We start from the raw sequence: 24,949 nt of genomic DNA, 5'->3' as shown, positions 1-24,949 counted from the left end.
CGGAGGCTCACCACCCCGGAGGAATATGCCTCCGCAATTACCATCCGTTTTTGCACCAAATGTGTTGGGATCTGCAATGCATACCCCAAGGGTGCGGAGATGGTGCCATCCTGGTCTGACGTGCAGCGCGCAGCTACCCACCCACCGCCGCACTATCCCCTCTGCGGCCACGTCCACGTCTCCATTGACATGCATTCCCCGACCGCGATTCCTTACCGCGAGGGGGCCTAATGCGAGCCTGCCAGGTGCGGCTGCAAGTCTTGCCTTTGGGCGCGTGCACGAGCATGAGGTGAGAGTGTTTCCGCTTTTTCATTCTTCCTCCGGTCTGTTTCGTTACATACCTACCTGTTCTTTATAAAACTTCGAAAGCTCTGTCAAGCAAACAACCTGTTTGCAAGCGGGAACGACACGCTGACTTTGACAGGCGCAGAAAATGCTCCGACATGCGCGAGCCCTCTCACTCCATGGCCGCCGCGACGTCGCCCAAGTACACCCTCCGGCGGCCCCATAGTACCGCCATCCTGGAACCCGAGGGCAAACCCGCCACCACGAAATTCGCCTTCAGCCTCTCGATCTGCCGACCTGAAGCAGGCGGGCGGCACCATCGCTGGGTTCTCCAGCTGCACAATCAGTCGACGGGAGATTGCACCCTCTTTCACGTCCAGGGTCTCCATCCGAAGCAGAGGCTTGTCATACAACAATGTCGGCCGCACTATCGTCGGCTGAGAATCATCAAGAGCATCCATCTCGCCGAATTCCACCTGCTGCCTTCCGGCTTCTTCAACCTCGCTTGCGCAATCGAAGAAGCCGTGCCTATCAGGTGCGAGGCCGCGGAGTGGAACGGGCAAGACTATGTCCTCGACGTCCTGGAGATGTTGGAAGAGGACTGGTGGATCGACGTTGACGATAGCGAGTACTTGCTCGTCAAAAAGAAAGTGACTGCCATGTACGGCCCTGCGGATCTCGTGCAGAGGGCTGTCATGCTGTATCCCAAGTGGGGCGAGGGGAAAGAGGCGAGTGGTGATGCTTTGCAGCAGACGGATTTTGATATGCAAAGCATCCGCTTCAATGGCCGCGGCCGCGATGCGGGATATCGGTGACGACGGGGTGGGGTTATTCCCTCGTGCTCAGCATTTGCCGTTGGGGATGAAACATCATACCAGGACTTTCTCTCGGGCTGAGATCGTTTCACTTGACCTTCACCCTGGTCAGGATTGGCTCCCGAGCGATTAAGCCTTGCGGTCCTGAGAAACAACATGTCGCACATCACACATGTATCTCGCTGGTCAACGACATGGACGAGACATCCTCGAAACACTTCATCCAGCCCTTGACACCAGCAATCCATAACCTCCCCGTCCATCCCTCCCTTCAGTCCAATCTCACCACCCACCATGACAATCCCCCCAATGCCCCCCTCCCTGCAAGCCCGCCTCACACGCGCCAAAGCCGTCGCCCGCCGCGGCGCCTTTCCCACCCCCACAAAAGCAGAATGGAACCTCTACCTCACCGGCATCAAGCTGCGCACCTCCGGCCACTTCGAAGAAAATCAACCGCGAAACATCGAGTGCGTGCTGGACTGCGGCGAAGGACCGTGTCCGTATCGGCCGTTGGAGGACAAAGACGTCATTGAGGCGGATGAGAGACGACTTGCTGCTGAGCGGTGGGCGGCGGATGTCAGGGCTGGGAGGGTGAGGGTGGAGTCTTCTGATGGTGGTGCTGGTGGAGTGGAGCGCGGAGCTGGGGAGAACGAGGAGGAGGAATCGTCTTCTGCACCGCCCAGTCAGAACCTCGATCTCGAGCGCCTTGATGCGAAACTCCGGCGTATAGATTCGAACCTCGCGGAGCACAGCCGAGATCACCCCATTTCACCGTCGGCAGCAGAACGAAACAAACATCCAAAACGCAGAAGTCCATGGCGAAGACGCACGAGCACCGACGACGGCCTTGAAATGTCCACGAAGCCGAAGGCCTCGACGAATAACAAGCGCATCCCTGTCCTTCATGCACCGCAGCCTCGGCCTCAGCCGCAAGCGAAAAGCAGAACGTCGTCTTCCTCGCTTTCCTCGCCTTCATCTTCATCCCACTCATCTTCTGCGACTACCCCGGCAATGATGCGGACCGCACAAGGGTGGAAGAGGTGTAAATGCCTGACTCGAAGGGCGAAATCAACAGCATCGCAGCGCGGAGAGGCCGCTTAGCCGTTGGCGAGCCCGGGAGACGGGGAGGGGTGCTCACAGTACCAGCTATGCATTTGGGAAAGATGATTGGAATTCGAATGGCAGAAACGCTCTATCAAACCATTGTATACAGGTGGACGTTTTTCGCTCTCTCTGTGGTGCCTCAACAACGCTGCGCAACAGCCTTGATGCCAGCCCCTTTTCCCTCCGGAGCAAGGGAAGAAAAGAGTACATAGCACAAAGAAAGGAAAGGGAAAGGTAGCACATGTCTATCGTACACCACGCCGCCCGACTTTTTCCCAATGCATCCCCGTCGCGGAACAAAAAGGTGTCCATAATACACGCATAGTCAGCCCATCAGATAACACACTCTGAAACGCCGCGAGCCCGCCAGTGTACTCTACCAAAAACATAAGAGAAGAAAGTGCGATTTTGGGGAACCCTAGTCCTCGTTGTCGAAAGACCCCGGCAGCCGACGGGCTTTTTGCGAATCAGGAGCGTTCAGCGACGACTGCTCGCCGAGGAATCGATGCAGTTGCTCGGGATTAGTGGCGCGTTCGAAGGCCCGGAGGTCGTGAAGGGACCAGGCTCGGAAATGGCGTTGGCGTCGGATGACTCCCGCGTGCGAGTGGCGACGAGTCGGAGGGAGGGAGTTCTCGCGATGATGAGGACGCCGCTGATGGAGCGAATGGCGTCTCGGACTACACAGCACTTCGCGCTGCTCTTCCCCCTCCTTCTCACCCGTCGCGTCCGAGACGAGATCATTGGCGTTCTAAGCCTTTCGCGACCTCGTCACTCTGCCACTGCCTGGGCTGGCGGACCCGTTGGCATGCCCATTCTCCTTCACAATCTCCTGTACTGCCTCCCGCGCCGAAGCGAAGCTCTGCGCGCCACCCGACAGTCTTCTCCGCACCTCCTTCACGTCCGGCACTTGCTCGTCCTTCATCTCGACAAGAGCGCTGGTCGCGCGGCCCCTACCCTTCTTGACCGGCTTCTTGTAGGTGGAGATGTAGAATCCGATGAAGAGGACGAGGTAGCTGCTAAGGATGCCGACGCCCGCGAAGGCGGCAAATTCCTCGCCGGCGCAGATGCCGGCGGTGGGCAGCCAGGTGAAGTAGCTGGCGGAGAAGTAGGTGTAGGTGGCGAAGTAGACGAAGCCGAGGTCGATGACGAACTGGGTGATTTGCAGGATGGTGATGTACTTCTTCCACCAGATGCGGATGCCGCGCGCCGACTGGAAGTAGTACCAGTACATGACGACGTGCACGGTGAGGTTGAGGGTGATGGGCACCCAGGAGACTGCGGTGTGGCCGAGGAGCTGGGTGTAGCAGAGGAGGGCGGTGGCGCCGTGGTGGTAGGTGTGGAGGAAGGTGAGCGGCTTCTTCTTGAGGAAGAGGAAGACGGTGTCGAGGAGTTCGAGGTACTTGGTGAGGTAGTTGAGCTGGGGACGAAGGGTCAGTGTGGCTCAAGGGGGAAGAGGGGAGAGAAGCATACGTAGTACAGAACGACCAGGTGATTGGTCCAGCCGCCGTCGTATGAGCAGATGGAGAAGAACAGGCCATTGCGGGCGAGGGTGGGGATCAACTGCTCGAGGAACAAGAGGAGCAATCCCCCGCTAATGACGGTGAGGTAGAAGTTGTGGATCTTGAACAGCCCGTTCAACTTCAATGGCTGTCGGCCCTTCATGAGCTCTCGCCCGCCAAAGATGATGATGTAGTAAGAGAGAAGCGAGATGGCCGTCTCCCACATGGTTGACATGGGCGTCTTGCCGGGCGTGAAACGGAAGTTCTCCGGAGCGTAGCCCAGGATGGGCTTGAAGGCGGCAGAGAAGATGGGCCATAGATGGATGCCGAAGGGGCGATCGAGGGTGGGCTGTCCGTAGACGAGCCAGTCTGGTTGGGCGACCATGCTGAGTGGGTGATTGGTGGGGGGAGTGTGGTGGAAGAGGAGGAAGAAGATCGAACGCAGAGGGTGTCGTGTGAGACTGGAATGCGGTGCGGAAAGAGGCGGATATGGGCTAGCGCGCGTGAGACGGTCGCGACTGCCGGAAGGTGCGCGGGTAAGACCCGAGGAAGGAGTGACTGGAAGTGAAGCAATTGAGGAAGGAGAAGGGAAGACTGGATGAGCACAGCAACGAGGAGGGTCAGACGCCGCGAGGTATGGAGCAAGGTGGGCTGGGAGAAGGAAGAGCAATGCGACTGGAAGAGTCCAACGTTGGATCAGCCTGACTTGCCTCAGGGGTCAGAGCGTCGACGGCGGGGGAAATTTTGTTGGAAGGGAAATTTGATGGGACGTTCCTCGGCGCTCGCGTTTTCTCGCAGTCCCCCGTTCCGTCATCTAACTACGTCCCCATCCAATCACGTCTCCGCCCGGCCAAAAGTCCGGTCGAAGTACAGTAGCATCGGGTCGAAAGGTAAGACCGAAGTTGCTGTAATCGCGTACTTTCGAAGCACTCGTGCTTGGCATTGCGTGAATCGGAGTGCGGCGGAGAAGGAGGGCAAGACGATAGTCATAGAGATCAATGATTAATTTGTATTGCACGGTCCGAGCAGATGATTCAGCAGCATCCTCTCGAGTCCGGCACGCAGTAAGCTGGACGGTCGACAGGTACCTCAGCTTCGAGGTATGGTGACAGCTACATGAGCTCGCGCCATCATTCTGGCACTTGCTTGATCACTGATCTCTGAACATCGACGCGACGTGTTGCCGGAATCCTCTATTGTACCTTTGAATGACCCTTTTGTCTTCTCGCAAACATCTGCGCATTGCCTTCCTGCAGAGCACGTGACGAGGAGGTTTAGGCGATTGAATCGGGGTGCCAAGGAAAAGCTTCCCGCAAGCTTCCAGCCCCATTCTGCTCGGACTTCTCACTTCACGTTACCTCTTTGCCGTCTCCAATCCCCTCGACCACGCCTGCTGCACACCTGCACGATCTCCTACTGTACTGCACCGCTGCCATCTCTCCATACACCCCCTCGTCTGGCCCAATGTCCTCGCTGGTCATTGCCCGTGTCGCGCGGGCCAGGCTCTTCAACACCAATGCCTCCGGCCTACGGAGGGTGAGCGCGATGCGCACCCCCCTCGCTGCCCGCTTCAGCACCGCCTCCCGACTACAGAATGAGCATGGCGAAGAGAGTTTTGAAGAGTTCACTGCGAGGTAGGAAGCCCTCCCTGCCCCGGACCCCGTGCGCTGCCTGCGACCCGAACAATGGTTGCCGGGCCGCCGAATGCGCAGCAATGAGGAGACACCCGGCCACCACAATTGCTTTCGAGACTCAGTTCAAGCCCACACGCTGACACGTGAGACTCCACAGATACGAAAAGGAATTCGAGCAGGTCCAGGACGTCTTCGAGCTGCAGCGCAACCTGAACAATGCCTTTGCCTACGATCTTGTCCCCTCTCCCTCCGTCATCACCGCCGCCCTCCGAGCCGCCAGAAGAGTCAATGACTTTCCCACGGCCGTGAGAATATTCGAAGGTACATCCCATTTCCCGTGGCCCTCGTGGCCTCGTCTTGTCCACCACAGTCTAACACCCCCCTGCAGGCATCAAGGCCAAAGTGGAAAACCAGAACCAGTACGACGAATACATCAAGGAGCTCCAGCCCATACGGGAAGAGCTCGGTGTGAATCTCAAGGAGGTCATGTACCCCGAGAGCTCGTAGAAAGAGTACATCCTGGATTGTGGGGATTGTATGACGTGCGCCGACGAGATCGACTGGGTGGGGAAGCGAGAGTGGAAGGCGGAGGAAGCACGAACGGATAAGAAGGGTACAGCGATGGAGTAGAATATATCAACACTTGCCTAGGTATGGATGGGCGTGGCCGTGAGGCTGCGTCAACTGTTACTATTAGCTGCACAAATCCTTCCTACATGCGCTGCGTGTTCTCCCTGTCCCCTCAATGTGCTCCCTCATGAACAACGCATTAGCTGGCGGTCGTGCAAACTTCCCTTCTCCCACCTAGATCTCGCTCCTGGGGCCCATAGATTGCGTGTTATTAGCACTACCAATACTGCCGCGGAGAGTTTTCGGGACTCGCCGTTCACTCGGGGAGGTGGACTGCACTTCATCTGCCATACGACTTCCTACATGCAAACTTATACCCCTAATACGGAGCCATTGTATAGAGAAGAGTATTTGTTACACTCCAATAACAATGTCCAACCATACTTCAACCTCCAAACCAAAAGTGTTGGTCCTCGGAAGTCCCCTGGACTACGTACCGCAAAAGTACTTTGACGATTTCCAGCAGGACTACGCCATAGACGTACTGTGACGTCCCAATGACTCTCTCAAACCAAAGAAACTGACGTAAGAACGAGACACCAGGTCCTGCACGCCCCAGACCGCGCATCAGTCAAAGCCCAACTCCCCACCAAAGTCTCACAAGACGGCCCCTTCGCCGCCCTTGTCATCAAAATGGGCACAATCCCCTACGAGCCCTTCGACGCCGACCTGCTCTCCGCCCTCGAGCCAGCGTGCAAAATCGTCGTCTCCGCTTCAGCAGGCTACAACGAATTCGACGTCGACTACTTCACGCGCGCCGGCGTCTGGTTCTGCAACGCTGTGCACGCCGTCTCCGAAGCGACGGCCGATATGGCGCTCTTCCTCATCCTCGCTACGGTGCGGAATACGAGTGTTGCGGAGCGGCAGGCGCGCGAGGGGAGGTGGAAGGCGGGCTTGACGCCTTCGGGGGATCCGAAGGGGAGGGTGTTGGGCATTGTGGGGCTGGGGAGTATTGGGAGGTATGTAGCACGGAAGGCGGCGGTGTTTGGGATGCGGGTGCATTATTATAATCGACGACGGTTAGCGCCGGAGGTGGAGAGGGAGCTGGGCGTAACGTATTATGGGGATTTGCATGAGTTGTTGGGGAGTGCGGATGTGGTTTCTTTGCATACGCCGTTGAATGCGCAGACTACCGGTTTGATTTCACGCGAGGAGTTCGCGGCGATGAAGGATGGGGCGATTTTGGTGAATACGGCGCGGGGAGCGGTGGTGGATGAAGAGGCGTTGATTCAAGCTCTGGAGAGTGGCAAGGTGGCCCGGGCGGGTCTGGACGTCTTCCCTGCCGAACCGAAGATCAATGAGTATTTCATGAAGAGCGATAAGGTGGTGCTGCAGCCGCATATGGGCGGGCTGACGGAGTCGTCGTTCGCGCTGTCGCAGCAGGAGTGTTTGGAGAACCTGCGGGCGTACTTTGAGAAGGGCGTGCCGAATTCGCCGGTGAACCAGCCGGAGCGGCAGCATTGATTTGCTCGGTCGTGGGGGGCGACCAGATAGTTCTAAATCACATGTTGCCCTCGTGCCCTCACTCTTCGTCGATTGCCGGCCAGTTCACATATGTACGCGGTTCGATCGCGGGGCCTTCGTCGTCAACCGCATCCTCTTCATCTTCGTCCTCCTCACCCTCGCCTTCTTCTTCTTCATTAGAATCGCCCTCGCCTTCCTCTGCTTCCTCGCCTTCATCGTCGTCGTCGCCATCTTCCTCAAGTTCATCTTCGTCTTCTTCCTCAATCTCGCCCACATCTGGACCCTCTTCCTCGCCCACATCCTCCTCCTCATCCTCGACGTCGTCGTCTTCGTTCAATACTAGAGATGGATCTACCTCATCTGCATCCTCTTCATCAGATATCTCATCATCCTCTCCCTCAGTCACACTGCCAGCCCGCGGCAGCGCACCTCCATCTGCGGCGCGTTGTAAAACCTCGTAAGCCTTCGGTGGCCCCTTGAGCGCTTCCTTGGCGACGTCGCGCGCCAGCTGTCGTGCCTCGGGGCCACACTCATCACCGACAGCGCAATTCGCCGGGACGTCGATCTGGTTCGGCAGTTGCCAGAGCACGCTGAAGTAGTCGGCCTGCGGCAATGATGCGCCGTTGATGATCCTCACGAGCTTCTCCCGCATGATCACGCGCACTTTGGCGATGATGCCATTGTAAAGCCAGCCGTGTTGTTCCATATCGCAGTCAGGACGAATCGCTTCGGGAGAGTTGATGAGGGTTTGAATCATGGGGTCCGTAAGGTCACAGAGCTGCCAATTCCTGCCCACGCCAAAAAGAGTCTTTCCGTCAAATATGTGGCTATTAACCACGTTGGCGTGGCCCTGCTTGCCCAAAGCGCTATTGATCTCGCGATTATGCCCCAGAGTGAAGTTCAGCGTTTGATAGATGCGATATCGTGGATTGGAGCGGGGGTCGATGCCGTACTTCACGACTGCCCCTTGCCACGGTCCGCTGGTGACGTAGTAGCCCAAGTATCGAACCGCCCACGATATGGCTTTCATGGTGGTCGTCTCGATTATGGCATCGAGGGCGCGCATGGTGACGATGGGCCGCGTTTCCAACAACTCCCTGACGGCATCGATTGCTTTGAGTATCCTTGAGCTGCTCTGCTCGGCCGAATCAGGTGGCGGAGCCTGCGGGACGACAAGTGTATCCGATGAAAGAGCAACACTTTGTAATGGAGGTGGTAGCAGCTTTGGTCGGCCACGGTATTGTTTGCCGCGTGTTGCACTGTCATCGGGCTTTTGGTCGTATTGCCAGTCGAAGGTCTCAGCGGTCGGAATGAAACTTGGTGGATCCGGGTATGCAACGTTTTGGTCTATTCCGAATCTGTAATCGATACGGAAGTCTTTGAAGCTATCGTACTTGGGCTTCATCGCATGGTCTCGTATCTCGCGCAAGATTGGAACTTCGCTCGCACGTGTTTGGAAGTCAGGGATTGTCTCAAAGCGATGAGTCTCATGAATCATCCCGATAGGCTCTACGACGTGGTTCTCCGGATTGTCGCGCATCGTCTGCAAGAGGTCTGCGACGGTGCGGCCACTATGGATGGACACCGGTAACGAGCTGGCTTCGAAGGGCTCATCTGACCCGCGCTTCCGTTTTCGACCAGTCCTTTTGGGCACCGTAATCTTGACGAGGACATTCTGAGACGATAATGGGGTGGATGAGATTCGTTTGGCCAAAGGATCATTCGGTCTGAGTGACACAGCGACGGGCGCCGCAGTGGCTGCATCCTCGATGTTGGGCGTGAGTAACTTGAGCCTCGATTAGCTGCGTGCGTCACATTCAAATCGACGGATGCGATATCATCTCACATGTCGAAGCTGATGTTCGCCACCATGAGATTTGTAGGCGTGGTCAAGGTTCTTGACGACGCATGGATGTTCGATACTTACGACGTGCTTGAGCGGCACGTTGTAGCTCGGAGCCTTGACCTCGCCAGCAAGTGGCTGAGCTGTTGCCCTCGACATTCCGTCATTGGGTCTACGCGCCCCTACGACACCAGATTCCTGCGGGTGGCGGTTGTGGAGCGGATGCTGATGCACATGGAAGGATGAGACAAAAGATACAAAGCACTTTACTTGGACCCTCGAGCGTGATGGCAGCGCTGGTTGGTCGCGGCCCCGCGACGGGTGGCCTCCCGCCTTCCCGCTCAGCACGGACGCCAGCCCAAAACACACCACTCCTGCAATTGCCAGACCCATCATTGCCCTCGCTGCAAGTCCTCCATCTCCCAGAATGCTCGTCTGACTGATTCCTCGATTATCCTCGTCCTCAGCCTCGACGCCCTGACCTCTCATCCATCCCCACCCTCTCCGAAGGCGTGCCGGCAGCCGCGGCGTCACCTTCGACATCGAGCTTCATTCGCCCACCTCCTGCCCCACGACCAACTCTTCTCCCGATGGCCTCCTAGTCTGCGCCGACTGCTTCGCGACGCACATTCTCCGCATCACCTGGATACCGACGACCGGAAGAGCTGGCAACGCTGACAGACAGCTGTCAGCGCGTCAGGAGTGACATCTCCCCTTCACGGCTGGGGTTCCACGCTCCAAGTGCAGCGGCAAACCATTCCTCGACATCCCCGACTATTGAAATCCTTGCACAATGAATCGCTTTCGGCAAAGAGTGGTATGTTTGCACGATTTCTACCCCCAATCCCCCGTCATACGTCACCTGGCGCGGTGCACCTGAATCTGACCAATCTCCCGCAGCATGAACAACTCTCGCGAGGCAAAGACCGGGATGGCAACAAACTCGCCAAAAAGGAGAAGTCCTCCTCCGGCAGCGCCTCTCCGCTCGGTGGCTCCTCATCCCAATCTCCTACTGGCTCTGCCCAAGCCACTCCCACGGGTTCCACGTCCAACCTCGTCGATCCTCGAAATAAGCCGCTCCCCGGCCAGGACAACCCGACACAATCCCATCCCGGCGCGCCAATGCCCGGCGCGCCTGCGAATTCAAGCCTATCACAGACCTCCAACGCGTATCAGCCACCGGCACTGGGCGGAACGAGCCCGAGCAACGGCGCAAGCACTCTTGCCCCTACCACGCCCGCCCGGCATAATCTACCCCTCGCCCCCAGTGTCGTAATCTCTCCCAGCATCCCGGTAAGTGCACGTTGGCTTCGAATGGCGCATATTTGGGATGGCGTACTGATGATGCAGCAGCACGTGCCTCCTCCCGGCGCAGCGGAAACCATGCCCCACGATCTCGCTCCTCCCAAGGCCGGTCAGAAGAGTCTTCTCTTCGATCGGCTTCAAGCGGTGCCCAAGGACTCCGTTCCTGAAGGCATAAAAACGCCCAAACGACAGCATTCATCACGCTTCGACATCTCCGACCAGAAGCAGCGTGAGCTGGAAAAGCTTCCCGGCTTCCACGAGGTCTCACCGAATCGGCGTCAAGAGTTGTTCATGCAAAAGTTGGATCAATGCAACATCATCTTCGACTTCAACGACGCATCGGGGGATATGAAGAGCAAGGAAATCAAGCGCCTGGCGCTACACGAGCTTCTGGACTATGTTGCGCAGAACCGACAGGTCATATCGGAGCCCATGTACCCGCGAGTCGTGGAGATGTTTGCCAAGAATCTCTTCCGGCCCATCCCTCCGCCCATCAACCCGCAAGGCGAGGCCTTTGACCCCGAAGAAGACGAGCCGGTGTTGGAGGTCGCGTGGCCACATATCCAGGTCGTCTACGAATTCTTCCTCCGCTTCATCGAGAGTCAGGACTTCAACACCAACTATGCGAAGCAATACATTGACCACGGCTTCGTCCTGCAACTGCTGGAGCTGTTCGACTCCGAAGATCCCCGGGAACGAGACTTCTTGAAGACCACTCTCCACAGAATATACGGCAAATTCCTGAACCTCCGGTCATACATCAGACGGAGTATCAACAACGTGTTCTTCCAGTTCACATACGAAACAGAACGCTTCAACGGTATTGCCGAACTTCTCGAAATCCTTGGCTCCATCATCAACGGCTTCGCGCTGCCGCTGAAAGAAGAGCACAAGCTATTCCTTACGCGCGTGCTCATCCCCTTGCACAAAGTCAAGAGCCTGAGCATGTACCACCCACAGCTGGCGTACTGTATCGTGCAATTCTTGGAAAAGGACGCCGCTTTGACCGAGGAGGTTGTACTTGGACTGCTTAGATACTGGCCCAAGGTGAACAGCACAAAGGAAGTCATGTTCCTCAATGAAGTGGAGGACATTTTTGAGGTCATGGATCCGGCGGAATTTGCCAAGGTGCAGGAACCGCTGTTCAATCAGTTGGCAAAGAGTGTCGCCAGCCCCCACTTCCAGGCAAGTAATGCGCGGTGTTTACCAGCACGCCTCCAGCGCTGACGATGTTTAGGTTGCGGAACGCGCGCTCTACTTCTGGAACAACGAGTACTTTTGCAATCTTGTGAGCGACAACGTCGATGTCATCCTACCAATCATGTTTGCACCGCTCTACGAGAATTCAAAGGGGCATTGGAATAGGTGAGGATAGTCTGTCCTGCAGATACGAGTGTCGTGCTAATGTTGCCCAGAACGATCCATGGCATGGTGTACAACGCCATGAAGCTCTTCATGGAAGTCAATCCCGGGCTTTTCGATGAATGCTCGCATGAATACACCGAACAGCAGAAGAACCTGGATACGGTAAAGGCCAACCGACAGGCCAAATGGGACCGCCTGACCCAAATGGCCGAATCGATGAAGACAAGCGTGAACGGAATCCACACATCTTCCACCCGAGCGCCGGGCTCGGGATACAACAGCACAAAAGGATCACAGGCAACCAGTCCTATGCGACAGGATGACGTTGACCCTATGAGTCAAGAAAGCCAGCAACGAATGGAGCGGTTACGACTTCAGGACGACCGAGAGAGAAGGCCGAAGGATGCTGAGAGGCAGAGCAACACGGTACGTTGATCAACACGGTGTGCTTCCTCTTATCCTTCGGTCCAACGACCTCCAATCGCACCCTCACACCCCTTATGTATCCCCTACGAATAGATTTCTGTCCGCCTATTCTACCAAGACCCATTCACTTATCCTTCCATTCACCACAGGGGCATGCTTAGCCACTCCCAATACCCCCCGCTTCACACGGCGTTCAACGTTCTGATCTGAAATGGCGTTTGCTTCTAGACTCGGCATCATCACAGCGATAGCCATGGGGGCGGCACTGGCTCCAAGTCCGTCTCAACGCACAAAGGCCTCCATGTCCAGATTCCAGGACATGGACGCTCTCGCAGCGGCAGTGGTGGGCACCGACCGGGTTCGGCGGGAAGCGCGAAAAGCCCGACTACTGCGGGTGGGGCGCCGGCGAGGAATGACTCGGCCCGAGATACAAAGAGTCCGCGGACTTCGGTGGAGAGTGCTGGCAGTCGTCCCAGTAGTAGGGGTTTGCAGCAAGGCGGGAAAAAGTGCTGATTGGCATCAGTGCGGAAGGGAGTGTGCACCGGAAGATTGTTTGACGTTGAGCGATTCTTGGGCCTCGGGCTGACTGACACGGGACTTGGCGATGGATATAGAGCATGAGCGGCTTTCTCAATTTCTTCTCACGCCTTGGCTGTCATGCGTGTACCGCACCTAGAAGCGTTGCTGATCCCCCATAAGGTATTGAGTCAAGGCCATCCTTACCAGCCTGAGGTGATTGAAAGTGCCGTATTAGGTCTAGCGCGCCAAAACTTCACGTGCAACCGGCCAAAATTTCCACGTGCATCGCTACAACACGATCTCCAAGAGCCTGCAAGGGCATGATACGACACTGGCATAGGAACGGTACGATGGAGCACTCTCAGTATGCGTATCGCGCCGTCCCGGGCTCGGCTGCCTTCTCGGACTTCCGGCTTCACCGGCTCGCCAAAGCAATCGGGGCGTCACATCTGCAGGCGATATGGGTGCACTACGTAGCCTCCTTCGAACCTCTTTCCGAGCAGCAAACCGCAGTTCTGGACCAGCTGCTCGAATACGGCTCTTATCCGGATTCTACCGACGATCTTTACAGCTCTCTACTCCGAGCAGTCCGATCTGGAACGCAGCCCCGTGATGCCGATGTCCGCCTCTTCTATGTCGCTCCCCGACAAGGGACCATTTCTCCTTGGAGCTCGAAAGCAACTTCCATCGCTCAGGTGTGCGGACTGGAGAAAGTCGTACACCGGATTGAGAGAGGAATCGTGTTTGCAGCCACCTTTGATCAGTCCGTCGATACTGGGGAGATCCCCAACGCAGACGCTTTGCATGACCGCATGACGGAGCATATCAGTGTGCAAGCGCCGGATATGGAGCACATGTTCTCGCAACGGCCGCCAGCGCCATTGCAAAGGATAAGATTGGGAAGTACTCCCAAGGATGCTTTGGCCGCCGCCAACCGAACCCTCGGGCTGGCACTGGACGATTCCGAAGTGGACTATCTCATCGACGCATACACTCGTCAACTAGGCAGAGACCCCACCGACGTCGAGTTGTTCATGTTCGCACAAGTCAACTCGGAGCACTGCAGACACAAGCAGTTCAACGCAGACTGGACGATTGACGGAGAGCACAAACAGCGAAGCCTGTTTTCTATGATCCGAAATACCCACAAGTTGAACCCGAGCCACGTTGTTAGTGCGTATAGCGACAACGCAGCTGTGCTGCAAGGGTACACGGGCGGCCACTGGGCACCAGACAACTCTACGGGAGAGTGGAGGCAGACTAAGGAGACCGTGCATTACCTTGCCAAGGTGGAGACTCACAACCACCCCACTGCTGTATCTCCTTACCCAGGCGCGGCGACAGGGTCCGGAGGCGAAATCCGAGACGAGGGCGCGGTGGGCAGAGGCTCCAGGCCCAAGGCGGGCTTGTCAGGATTCACAGTCTCCGACTTACTTATCCCAGATCATCGACAGCCGTGGGAGGTGGATGTTGGGAAACCGGCACATCTCGCGAGCAGCCTGGACATTATGATCGAGGCGCCGATTGGAAGTGCAGCGTTCAACAACGAATTTGGCAGGCCCTGCACAACTGGATATTTCCGCACACTGACCACCAAAGTTGAAACGACTTCCGGTGCAACAGAAATACGAGGCTATCACAAACCGATCATGATTGCTGGTGGTGTGGGCACTGTAAGGCCGCAGCATGCCTTGAAAGAAAAGGGTGTGGTCAGTGCGGGCGCACACCTGATCGTACTTGGTGGTCCTGCAATGTTGATCGGCCTCGGCGGTGGTGCTGCATCAAGCATACAATCCGGCCAAGGCAGCGTCGACCTCGATTTTGCTAGTGTGCAGAGAGGAAATGCAGAAGTCCAAAGACGAGCACAGGAGGTGATCAACACATGCACATCACTAGGCGCGCAGAATCCCATTCAGCTGATTCACGACGTTGGCGCTGGTGGCTTGTCAAATGCGCTGCCTGAATTGGTGGAAGATGCTGGTTTTGGCGCCCGCTTTGAGCTTCGAGAGATCGACAATGCGGACACTTCACTCAGTCCCTTGGAGATTTGGTGTTGTGAGGCGCAGGAACGATATGTCATGGCAGTCGCTCCAGACAAGCTCGACGTCTTCGTTCGTATTGCAAAGCGGGAGAGGTGCGGATACTCTGTCGTTGGCCAAGCGCGGACAGACAGACGTCTGATACTCATGGACCGGGACTCGCAGACCGAGCCTGTTCCCATCGATCTGCCCATGTCGGTGCTGTTTGGCAAGCCGCCTAAGATGCATCGAATGGTCGACTCAAGGAAGCTTCGATTACCATCGTTCGACAGCAGCTTATCGAAGTATCTCCCGGAGGTCTCATCGGCAGACGTGCTCAGCAACGCGGTGGATCGTGTACTCAGTCTTCCATCAGTTGGATCCAAGTCTTTCCTTATCACCATCGGTGACCGCACTGTCGGAGGACTGACCGTTCGGGACCAAATGGTAGGACCGTGGCAGACGCCCGTCGCCGATGTCTCTGTCACAGCCACCTCGCTCACCCCCAGCATCAAGACTGGTGAAGCGATGGCAATGGGAGAAAGGCCGAGTCTTGCGCTCATTTCCCCGGCGGCATCAGCTCGCATGGCAGTTGCAGAAGCACTCACCAACATCGCTGCCGCGAGTGTCCAGGACCGATTACGAAAGATTCGTCTCTCTGCGAATTGGATGGCTGCGAGCAGTCACCCCGGCGAGGGCGCGGCTCTCTACGAAGCTGTGGAGGCCATCGGCATGGAACTATGTCCCGACCTCGGCATCAGCATTCCCGTCGGCAAGGATTCGATGTCCATGAAGACGAAGTGGGAAGGCAAAGAGGTCACTGCGCCCCTGTCTTTAGTCGTTACCGCATTCGCCCCGGTCAATGATATCGGCAGCACGTGGAGACCAGCGCTGAGCAGGCCAGAGGATGTTGGCGATACATTGCTCATGTTCATCGACCTGGCGGGCGGCCGAAAGGCTCTTGGTGGTTCTGCACTTGCGCAAGTGTTTGGCGAAGTCGGCAGCCAGGCCCCGGATGTGCATGATGTGGACTACATTAAGGACTTCTACCACGCCATCCAGCAGTTACATGAGTCGGACATTATCTTGGCATACCATGATCGCTCAGATGGTGGCCTCTTCACTACCCTCGTGGAGATGATGTTTGCAGGACGCTGCGGGATTGATATCCTGCTGGACAAGATTGCGGTATCAACGCGGCCGCAGAGTGTCATTGAAACCCTTTTCAATGAGGAATTGGGTGCCGTCTTCCAGATTCGAAAGAAAGACGAGAGCCTCTTCCGAGGTGTCTTTGCGCCCATGTCACCAGTCACCATTGGCACGGTGTCAAAGAATGGGAAGCAAGACCTTGCGATCTACAGCGGGCCGAGTTGCGTCTATCGAATGGCGCGAAAAGATCTGCAGCAAACGTGGTCGCAGACTTCCTGGGCGATACAACGGCTGCGCGACAACCCCGTTTGCGCGGATGCGGAGAAGGAGAATATCAACGATGACGCCAACCCGGGTTTGCAGTACAAGTTGACGTTCAATCCGAAAGAGAACATTCTGGCATTGACGACTTCAATCACATCTCAGATTCGTGCGAGACCTCGCGTGGCTATCTTGAGGGAGCAAGGCGTGAATGGTCAAGCAGAAATGGCGTTTGCATTTTCCGTGGCCGGCTTCTCGCCTGTTGATGTCCATATGACCGACATCCTTTCGGGGCGCTTCTCTCTGGCTTCTGTCAGCGGGCTTGCTGCCTGCGGCGGCTTCAGCTACGGAGACGTGCTTGGGGCTGGTCAAGGATGGGCCAAGAGCGTCCTGCTCCATGAGGGCGCCAGACAGGATTTCAAAGCCTTCTTCGAACGAAAAGACACATTTGCCCTCGGCGTGTGCAACGGCTGCCAATTCCTGTCCAGATTGACCGACATCATCCCCGGTGCGGAGAACTGGCCGACCTTTGAGCGCAACATAAGCGAGCAATACGAAGCACGAGTCTGCATGGTGGAAGTGGTTGATCCTCCCACCCACACACCCAGTGTCTTCCTGCACGGCATGCACGGCAGCTACCTCCCCATCGTCACCGCGCACGGCGAAGGTCGGGCAAGCTTCGCGACAACGGGCAATTCTTCGCCGGAAGCTCTGCTCGAGCAAGGCCTCGTGTCGATGCGGTACGTCGACAACTCCCTCGCGCCTACCGAGCGCTACCCGTACAACCCGAACGGCAGTCCGCTTGGGATTACTGGCGTGCGGACACCGGATGGCCGGGTCTTAGCTTTAATGCCACATCCTGAGCGCACTATCTTGAAGGAGGTGTCGAGTTACTATCCCGAGAAGTTGGCGAAGGAATGGGGGGAGTTTGGGCCTTGGGTGAGGATGTTTAAGAGCGCGAGGCGTTGGTTGGGTTAGACGTGACAGATGGATCAATTGTTCGCGATGCGACACGAGTTCAGGTTGAAGCCTACTCTGCCGAGTGGGGACGCAGATTCACCAGCTACCGGGCTTATATAATGGATGCCGAATAATGCTTGACATGGTGATCGTCGTAACATACAGAATAAGCCTCCTGTTTTTTTGGTAGGCATGCCGTTCGTACCTAATCACGTGTTAAGGCCAAGGCTGGCAGCTCTACAGTACAGCAAGGACCGGCCCACGATGTGCGCGCGGCTTGGCTCGATCCGCCACAAGCCTATGGCTGCTGCGGCCGGGTCTGACCTCATGCGACAACCGGATTGCTTCTCCAAGCCGCTCGCACACTTCTCCCTCCGCCAGAATTCAATTCTTGATGGCATTAGGTCCCCCGTGGCCACGCTGCCTCACCTGACATCCTTTCGCTGCACCGCACAGCCTCATGGCTCACCCGCCCACCTCCCCCGTCTCCTCCCCCGCGCGGGCCTCCCTCGCCTGAAGAGCGCACACCGACATCATGTTCGAGCCACCGTTGGCCGTGTTGAAATATCTCTATGGCCTCGTGCCCAAGAGCTTCAAGGTGTCGAAGGGCAAACTGCGCTTCAACTACCTCATGGTGCACTATGCCTACCTCATTTCGATGTCTATCATTGGCTCCGTCATCATCTACGGCGGCGGCGCGATGCCATACAACGACGCGCTCTTCTTCGCCGTCGGTTGCGCCACCCAGTCGGGCCTCAACACGATCAATGTCAACGACGTCGCCACCTACCAACAAGTCACCTTCATGCTCATTGCGTGCGTCACCAACCCCATCTTCATCAATACGGTGGTGGTATTCGTCCGGCTGTACTGGTTCGAGAAGAGATTCAAGCATATTGTGCAGGAGCTGCGCGAGAAGCGTCGGGCGAGAGCGCCGACCATTAGCCGTACCAGGAGCGAGATGAAAGCCGGAGATGCGCGAGACCTGGAGGCGGCGCGCGGAATTCAGATTGGCGTCAACGGGCGGGAAATCCGTGTGCTACATGAGACGACCAAGCCCAATGGCATGAGCGAAAATCCAATCCACGACGACAAAATAGAAGAGTTCCATGCGAAACTGCGATCGAGCTCGGAGGAGGAGAGCGAGACTCCGTCGCCCGAGGGCAGCAACACGAGCAACCACGATGTCGAAGACGATGTAATTCAGGCCGCGATATCACGGCAGACCGTTGGCGAAGCGGAGCAAGTCGTGTCCGACTCGTCTGCTTCCCACGGCGGCGACACCAGCCCCACTCTACATCGAGATATCAGGTTTGCCGACGAAGTCTCGCCGGCTGAAAATGAAAAAGACGTGCCTTCTGACAAACCACCGGAAGGGGAGGACATCGCCAAGCACATTGCATTTCGCGAGAGTCAACGGGACAGAGCGAAAGCAGGGCACACTCTCCGCATCCCAGGACCACGCGCATTCGAGGAAGGCGCAGAGCCTGAGGAATTGAGTGATTCAGACGAAGAAAATCACCCTGGTACGGCGGGAGAGAAAAAACTCGCCCCAGTTCGCACCGCGACCGAGCGGGAGGGCGCGAATACATCGGGCGACGACCACACCAATCGTGGTGGGATCAAATTTGAAGCACAAAATCATCCTGCACATCGCCAGTCGACAGAGGGCTTCGAGGAGCCGGTGGAAACGCCAGTCTCGACGTTCGGTCGGATTTGGGATCGCGTGCGCCGACCACCTTCATCGCTCAGCGATGCGCGGGGCACAATCGGACACACATTCAGCCAGTTTTCCACGGCTTTGAGCCGCGAGAGGAGCGGGGAGAGGGAGACGGACCACATGCCGTATCTCAGCTGGCAGGCGACGACCGGCAGGAACAGCGCCTTTCTCGGCCTGAACGAGGCACAGCGCGAGGAGCTGGGCGGCATCGAGTATCGCTCTCTCAAGACCTTGGCCAAGATCCTCCTCTTCTACTTTGTCGGCTTTCATCTTACCGGAATGCTGGTCAATCTGCCGTGGATTCTGCGATCACCTGGCTACAAGCAAGTCATCCAAGGCTTTGGGGTAAATCCCGCCTGGTGGGCCATTTTCACGGCTGCAAGTGAATTCAACGATCTCGGCCTGACCCTCACCCCCAACAGTATGGAGTCTTTCCAGACTGCCACGCTCATTCTGCTCTACGGATCCTTCTTGATCATCATTGGCAACACGGGCTTCCCCATTGGGCTGCGCTTTGTGATTTGGTTCACGAGCAAATTTACGCACTACGGGTCGCGGATGTGGGAGGAGCTTCGCTTCCTGCTCGACCACCCTCGTCGATGTTTCGTCTTGCTCTTCCCCGGCAAGGCGTCGTGGTGGCTGTTCTGGATTCTGGTCTTGCTCAACGGCATCGACCTCGTCTTTTACATTGTATTGGATTTGCACGATTCGACCGTCACAAGCGTTCCTGGGGGCTACCGTGTCTTGGACGGATGGTATCAAGCCGTGTGTACTCGCACCGCTGGCTTCGCCGTCGTCAACATTGCCAATCTGCACCCCGCCATCCAAGTATCCTACCTGATCATGATGTACATATCCGTCTTCCCGATTGCTATATCAGTGCGCAGGACGAACGTATATGAAGAGAAATCCCTCGGCATCTTCGGGGGAGAGGAGGAGGGCGGAGACGATGAGAACCAATCGTACGTCAGCCAGCATCTGCGACGCCAGCTCTCCTTCGATCTGTGGTTCATCTTCCTGGGGCTCTTCATCATCGCCATCGTCGAGGGTGAGAGGATCCAGGCGGTCGATCAGCCGGCATTCACGCTCTTCGCCATCTTATTTGAAATCGTCAGCGCGTACGGCACGGTCGGCCTGAGCCTGGGCTACCCGACCGACGACACCAGCTTCTCGGCGCAGTTCCATATCATCAGCAAGCTGGTCATCATGGCGATGATGCTGAGAGGGCGGCACCGTGGTCTGCCATATGCTCTGGACCGCGCCATTCTCCTCCCCAGCGACCAGAAATCGAAGAGGGAAAGGGAAACGGATGAGGCGCCAGAAGATCATCAGTTGCAGCGCCGCGGCTCCATCTTTGCCGAAACGAATGCGCGACAGCTCCACGGGGCCAATTGGCGGCAGTTTGATCTGGACGAACAAGGCCTTCCGAGACAGCACCTGGTTCACCAGAGTTCCGGCGTGGATGCATCGGCAACGCCTGCGACGGTGGGGAGGAGTTCGACGGGTGGAGAGGAGGACATTCGTCAAAGGCACAAGCGACGAGGCAGCGCGGTGTCGACGAACAGCAACCGGCCAACGCCGCGGAGGCGAAGCAAGAGTCTGAGTCGCGTGATTGCTGGAGGACTCAGTGCTGGTCCTACGTTTTCGAAGAACGATTGAGGAGTGCTCCGGCGGAAGTGGAGCGGTGATGTGAGGTGTGGAGGGACATGTATTCCTTCACTGTTTGCTTGATATGCTGCGTTCTGAGCGACTTGGTATCTGCACTCTTTGCAAGCGCGGCGTTGGCAGGGGTTGATTCACGAGCAACGACGATTTGGATGGGCGGCGGGAAATGCCATGGGTTCCAATTTGGAATGTACATACGTGGACAGAATCACATTGCTCCTGGACCTTTGAGTTGCCCACATACATGCATGCGTGCATTGATTGTGGAGAGACGTGGGGATGTAACTCGACAACCTCCACAGCAAACCCTGGCGGGATCTGCAGATGATGGTGTCATGCACGTGTGCTTAACCGTCGACTCGGTATCTACCTCGCCGCACATCCTTACAACATCGTGTTTGCCTCAATATTCCTCATCCTTGTGTGATCTTTTCGGTGCCATCAGGGTAGTGGACGGTGAAATTGTCTTTTCCGCCAACTCAATCGCGCAGTCCAGGCCCAGCCATTAACATTGTTCCTCCGCCCGCATTCCTTCCTCCCCAACTCACCAGCAACGTCACTCGTTCCCCTCCTCCGCTATACATGCTCCCGCCTTGCGTGCGAGGTCATGCGAGTCGACTGGTTCGGTGCACAAGGAATAGCAGGAGATTCACAAAGGTTGCGACACATTCACGTTTGCCACTAGCAGGCTCCCATCAACGTCACCACTCTGGCCTGCAGACAGAGAAAGCAGCACGCCTCTTCTCCTTCCCTCGCCGCCACATCTCGTTCCAGACGCAATCGCCTCCTCCACACACACTCCACAGATCACTCGCAACAATGGCTGATCCGCCGTCAAGCCGTGCGGCTGGCATCGAATGCCTCGCCGACGGCCTCGAAAAGCCCCTCCTCGACAACCGCTCATACCGCGTGATCAAGCTCGCCAACCAGCTCGAAGCACTCCTCATCCACGATCCCGACACCGACAAAGCCTCGGCCGCCATGGACATCGACGTGGGCAGCTTCGCAGACGAGGAGGACATGCCGGGCATGGCACATGCAGTCGAGCACTTGCTCTTCATGGGCACCAAGAAGTACCCGGGAGAGAACGATTACAACGCCTACCTGACGCGCTACGCCGGCCACTCGAATGCCTTCACCGCCTCCACCTCGACCAACTACTACTTCGAACTCTCCGCCACCTCCACCTCCAACAGCCAGTCCTCCTCTGCCAACTCGAGTCGTTCGAGCTTGCCTGTGCCGAAGCACCAGGCGCCGTTGTACGGGGCTTTGGACCGCTTTTCGCAGTTCTTCGTCAATCCGCTCTTTCTTGAGGATACGTTGGATCGGGAGTTGCGCGCGGTGGATTCGGAGAATAAGAAGAACTTGCAGAGCGATCCGTGGCGGTTGATGCAGTTGAGCAAGAGCTTGTCGAGTCCTGAACACCCTTACCACAAATTCTCCACGGGGAGTTACAAGACGCTACATGACGATCCCATTGGGCGAGGAGTAAAGATACGCGATGAGTTTATGAGATTCTACGCGAAGCATTACTCCGCCAATCGCATGAAGCTGGCGGTGCTGGGACGCGAGGGGTTGGATGAGCTGCAGGAGTGGGTGCAGGAGTTCTTCTCGGAGGTGCAGAATCAAGATCTGGCCCAGCTGCGATGGGACGGCATTCCTGCTCTGTCGAAAGACGATCTACTGACGCAGACTTTCGCCAAACCTGTCATGGACCAGCGGAATTTGGACATCTATTTCCCCTACCCTGACGAGGATGAGCTGTATGCTTCACACCCTGCTCGCTATATCAGCCATCTCATCGGGCATGAAGGACCGGGTAGCATTCTTGCGTACATCAAAGCGAAAGGATGGGCCAATGGTCTTAGTGCTGGCGCCAGTCCGCAATGCCCCGGTACCGCATTCTTCTCGATTGGTATTCGGCTCACCGAGTCCGGTCTGGTGAATTACCAGGAAGTGGTCAGGATTGTCTTCCAATACATCGCAATGATCAAAGAGCAGCCGCCGCAGGAATGGATCGTGGACGAAATGAGCCGGCTCGCCGAGGTGGATTTCAAGTACCGGCAGAAGATCCCAGCGAGTCGAACAACGAGCATGCTGAGCGGACAGATGCAAAAGCCGTCGCCGCGCGACCAGCTGTTGAGTGCACAGTCGCTGATCCGGAAGTTCAACCCGGAAGCCATCGAGACTGGCTTGAAGTGCTTGAATGCGGAGAACTTCCGCATTCGCCTCGTCAGTCAGGAGTTCCCTGGGGAATGGGATAAGAAGGAGAAGTGGTATGGCACGGAGTACAGATACGAGAAGATCCCAGCAGACTTCATGAGCGAGATCAGGAAAGCTGCCCAAGCGACGGCCGGCGAGAGGCCAAAGGAGCTGTACTGGCCTGCCGTAAACGAATTCGTACCGCAGCGGTTGGACGTGGAGAAGAAGGAGGTGAAGGAGCCTGCAGTCACGCCGAAGCTGATTCGCAATGATGCGAATGTGCGAACATGGTGGAAGAAGGACGACCAGTTCTGGGTGCCGAAAGCGAGTTTGCATGTGCTCCTTCGCAGCCCGTTGGCCAAGCAGACGCCCTTCTACAGCGTCATGGGTCAAATCTATCGCGAGTTGGTCGAAGACTCGTTGACGGAGTACAGCTATGATGCCGAACTCGCGGGTCTGGAGTATGCCATTATGAGCCATGGACAGGGAATGGACGTGGTTGTCAGTGGGTACAACGACAAGATGGCCGTGCTGCTGGAGAAGGTGCTGCTGTCCATGCGCGACTTGCAAATCAGCGACGAGCGCTTCGACATCATCAAAGAGCGCCTCATGCGCGGCTACAAAAACTTCGAATACACCGAGCCCTTCCGGCAGATCAGCTCTTACTCCCGCTGGCTGGTGAGCGAGAGCGGCATTATCAATTTCCAGCTGCTGGAGGAGATCAAGACCGTCACTGCCGAAGATGTGCGGCAATTCTTCCCGCAGCTCCTCAAGCAGATGCACATTGAGATTCTCGCGCACGGCAACGTGTACAAAGAGGATGCACTGCGCATCACGAACCTCGTGGAGAGCACTCTGCGCCCCCGTCCCCTTCCCGTCGAGCAATGGCCGACGCGGAGATGCATCATGCTCCCGGAGGGCAGCGACTACCGCTACGAACGCGTGCTCAAGAACGCCGACAACATCAACCACTGCCTCGAGTACACCGTCTTCACCGGCGACGCGCAGGATCTGCGCATCCGCGCGAAAACGCTCCTCCTCGCGCAAATGGGCGACGAGCCGGTCTTCGACACGCTGCGCACGAAGGAACAGCTGGGCTACGTGGTGGGCAGCAATGCCGTGCTCGTTTCCACGCTCGCGGGCTGGCGCATCCTCATCCAGTCGGAGAAGGACTGCGCGTATCTTGAGAAGCGGGTGGACGAGTTTTTGATGGCGTTTGAGCGCACGATCCGCGAGATGCCGGACGACGAGTTCGAGGCGCATAAGATTGGGCTTGTGAACAAGCGGTTGGAGAAGTTGAAGAATTTGGGGCAGGAGACGGGGAGGTTTTGGGGGCATGTGGTGGATGAGATGTACCATTTCGATCTTGGTGAGTGCCTCCGCCTTGTGCTCTTTGGCATCGCCTTTTGCTGACCGCCTTCAGTCTACGACGATGTGGCCAATATCGAACCCCTGACCAAAACGGACATGCTCGACTTCTTCAACAAATTCATCCACCCGCACTCCACCACGCGCGCCAAAGCGGCCGTGCACCTCATCGCGCAAGCCTCGGCCGCCGACCTCGCCAACAAGACGTCCGACGGCGAGAAGGTGGAGAAGCTGGTCGACACGCTCGTGCAGATGCTGGGCCAGCTGGGCCTCGAAGACGCGAACGCTGCGGCGGAGCTAAAGAAGCGTTTGCAGAAGGTCGACGTGGCGAAGGCGGATCTGGAGGGCATTGTGGGTGCTGTGGGCGGGTATATGAAGGAGGGGGCGGGCGTTGCGGCGGAGCAGGTCGAGCAGATTCTTGCGCAGGGGAAGGCGGTTATTGCGCAGATGTTGCCTACTTTGGGTATTGTTGCGCCTTCTGCGGTTGCTGCCTCTGACACAGAGGTCAATGGTGAGGAGGCTGCTGGTGTCAATGGGACGCAGAAGGAGGAGAAGAAGAGCAAGACGGTGGTGATTGAGGATGTCAAGGCTTTCAAGGCGAGCATGCCGCTCAGTCCTGGCCCGCGCGCCGTGAAGGATTTGAGGGAGTTTGAGGAGCTGGGCGCGAAGCTATGAGGAGCATGCATACAGCTAATGGATAGAGAAAAGCGATGAAGA

General features: G+C 56.9%; 9 protein-coding genes across 9 annotated transcripts; 7 read left to right on the top strand and 2 right to left on the bottom strand.

Annotated features, from left to right (window-relative positions):
• Nucleotides 1-137: 137 nt before the first annotated feature.
• BDY17DRAFT_146413 (uncharacterized protein) lies at nt 138-1,247 on the top strand. The gene is made up of 2 exons (XM_033729575.1): nt 138-289; nt 425-1,247. The coding sequence occupies exons 1-2, from the start codon at nt 231-233 to the stop codon at nt 1,098-1,100; spliced, it is 735 nt and encodes a 244-aa protein (XP_033589955.1). The 5' UTR covers nt 138-230; the 3' UTR covers nt 1,101-1,247.
• On the top strand, nt 1,248-2,455 carry BDY17DRAFT_146414 (uncharacterized protein). The gene has a single exon (XM_033729576.1). It carries the CDS (start codon nt 1,395-1,397, stop codon nt 2,199-2,201), a length of 807 nt encoding a protein of 268 aa, XP_033589954.1. The 5' UTR covers nt 1,248-1,394; the 3' UTR covers nt 2,202-2,455.
• Nucleotides 2,456-2,952: 497 nt separating this feature from the next.
• BDY17DRAFT_250486 (putative fatty acid elongase A) lies at nt 2,953-4,088 on the bottom strand (the record flags this gene model as incomplete). The annotated part of the gene is made up of 2 exons (XM_033731066.1): nt 2,953-3,621; nt 3,675-4,088. The coding sequence occupies 2 exons, from the start codon at nt 4,086-4,088 to the stop codon at nt 2,953-2,955; spliced, it is 1,083 nt and encodes a 360-aa protein (XP_033589953.1).
• A 639-nt stretch (nt 4,089-4,727) lies between these two features.
• Nucleotides 4,728-6,058, top strand: BDY17DRAFT_297350 (cytochrome c oxidase subunit VA-domain-containing protein). The gene is made up of 3 exons (XM_033733586.1): nt 4,728-5,337; nt 5,495-5,658; nt 5,726-6,058. Exons 1-3 carry the CDS (start codon nt 5,168-5,170, stop codon nt 5,842-5,844), a joined length of 453 nt encoding a protein of 150 aa, XP_033589952.1. The 5' UTR covers nt 4,728-5,167; the 3' UTR covers nt 5,845-6,058.
• A 279-nt stretch (nt 6,059-6,337) lies between these two features.
• Nucleotides 6,338-7,431, top strand: BDY17DRAFT_324122 (uncharacterized protein; the record flags this gene model as incomplete). The annotated part of the gene is made up of 2 exons (XM_033737135.1): nt 6,338-6,448; nt 6,511-7,431. 2 exons carry the CDS (start codon nt 6,338-6,340, stop codon nt 7,429-7,431), a joined length of 1,032 nt encoding a protein of 343 aa, XP_033589951.1.
• A 199-nt stretch (nt 7,432-7,630) lies between these two features.
• Nucleotides 7,631-9,528, bottom strand: BDY17DRAFT_146362 (RNA polymerase III transcription factor IIIC subunit-domain-containing protein). Its single transcript, XM_033729574.1, has 3 exons — nt 9,359-9,528; nt 7,978-9,217; nt 7,631-7,906 (listed from the first exon to the last, which is right to left on the bottom strand). The coding sequence occupies exons 1-3, from the start codon at nt 9,431-9,433 to the stop codon at nt 7,830-7,832; spliced, it is 1,392 nt and encodes a 463-aa protein (XP_033589950.1). The 5' UTR covers nt 9,434-9,528; the 3' UTR covers nt 7,631-7,829.
• Nucleotides 9,529-9,651: 123 nt separating this feature from the next.
• BDY17DRAFT_345973 (phosphatase 2A regulatory B subunit-domain-containing protein) lies at nt 9,652-17,295 on the top strand (the record flags this gene model as incomplete). Its single annotated transcript, XM_033738089.1, has 6 exons — nt 9,652-10,091; nt 10,175-10,567; nt 10,628-11,764; nt 11,817-11,944; nt 11,995-12,370; nt 13,255-17,295. Exons 1-6 carry the CDS (start codon nt 10,068-10,070, stop codon nt 17,293-17,295), a joined length of 6,099 nt encoding a protein of 2,032 aa, XP_033589949.1. The 5' UTR covers nt 9,652-10,067.
• A 320-nt stretch (nt 17,296-17,615) lies between these two features.
• BDY17DRAFT_297342 (cation transport protein-domain-containing protein) lies at nt 17,616-20,888 on the top strand. Its single transcript, XM_033733585.1, has one exon. It carries the CDS (start codon nt 17,813-17,815, stop codon nt 20,654-20,656), a length of 2,844 nt encoding a protein of 947 aa, XP_033589948.1. The 5' UTR covers nt 17,616-17,812; the 3' UTR covers nt 20,657-20,888.
• A 593-nt stretch (nt 20,889-21,481) lies between these two features.
• On the top strand, nt 21,482-24,907 carry BDY17DRAFT_310397 (Metalloenzyme, LuxS/M16 peptidase-like protein; the record flags this gene model as incomplete). The annotated part of the gene is made up of 2 exons (XM_033735432.1): nt 21,482-24,233; nt 24,288-24,907. 2 exons carry the CDS (start codon nt 21,482-21,484, stop codon nt 24,905-24,907), a joined length of 3,372 nt encoding a protein of 1,123 aa, XP_033589947.1.
• Nucleotides 24,908-24,949: the final 42 nt, after the last annotated feature.

The sequence above is a fragment of the Neohortaea acidophila genome, assembly GCF_010093505.1.
Source record: "Neohortaea acidophila strain CBS 113389 unplaced genomic scaffold BDY17scaffold_5, whole genome shotgun sequence".
Classification (NCBI taxonomy): Eukaryota; Fungi; Ascomycota; class Dothideomycetes; order Mycosphaerellales; family Teratosphaeriaceae; genus Neohortaea; species Neohortaea acidophila.
This window is presented reverse-complemented; position numbering and strand designations above follow the sequence as displayed.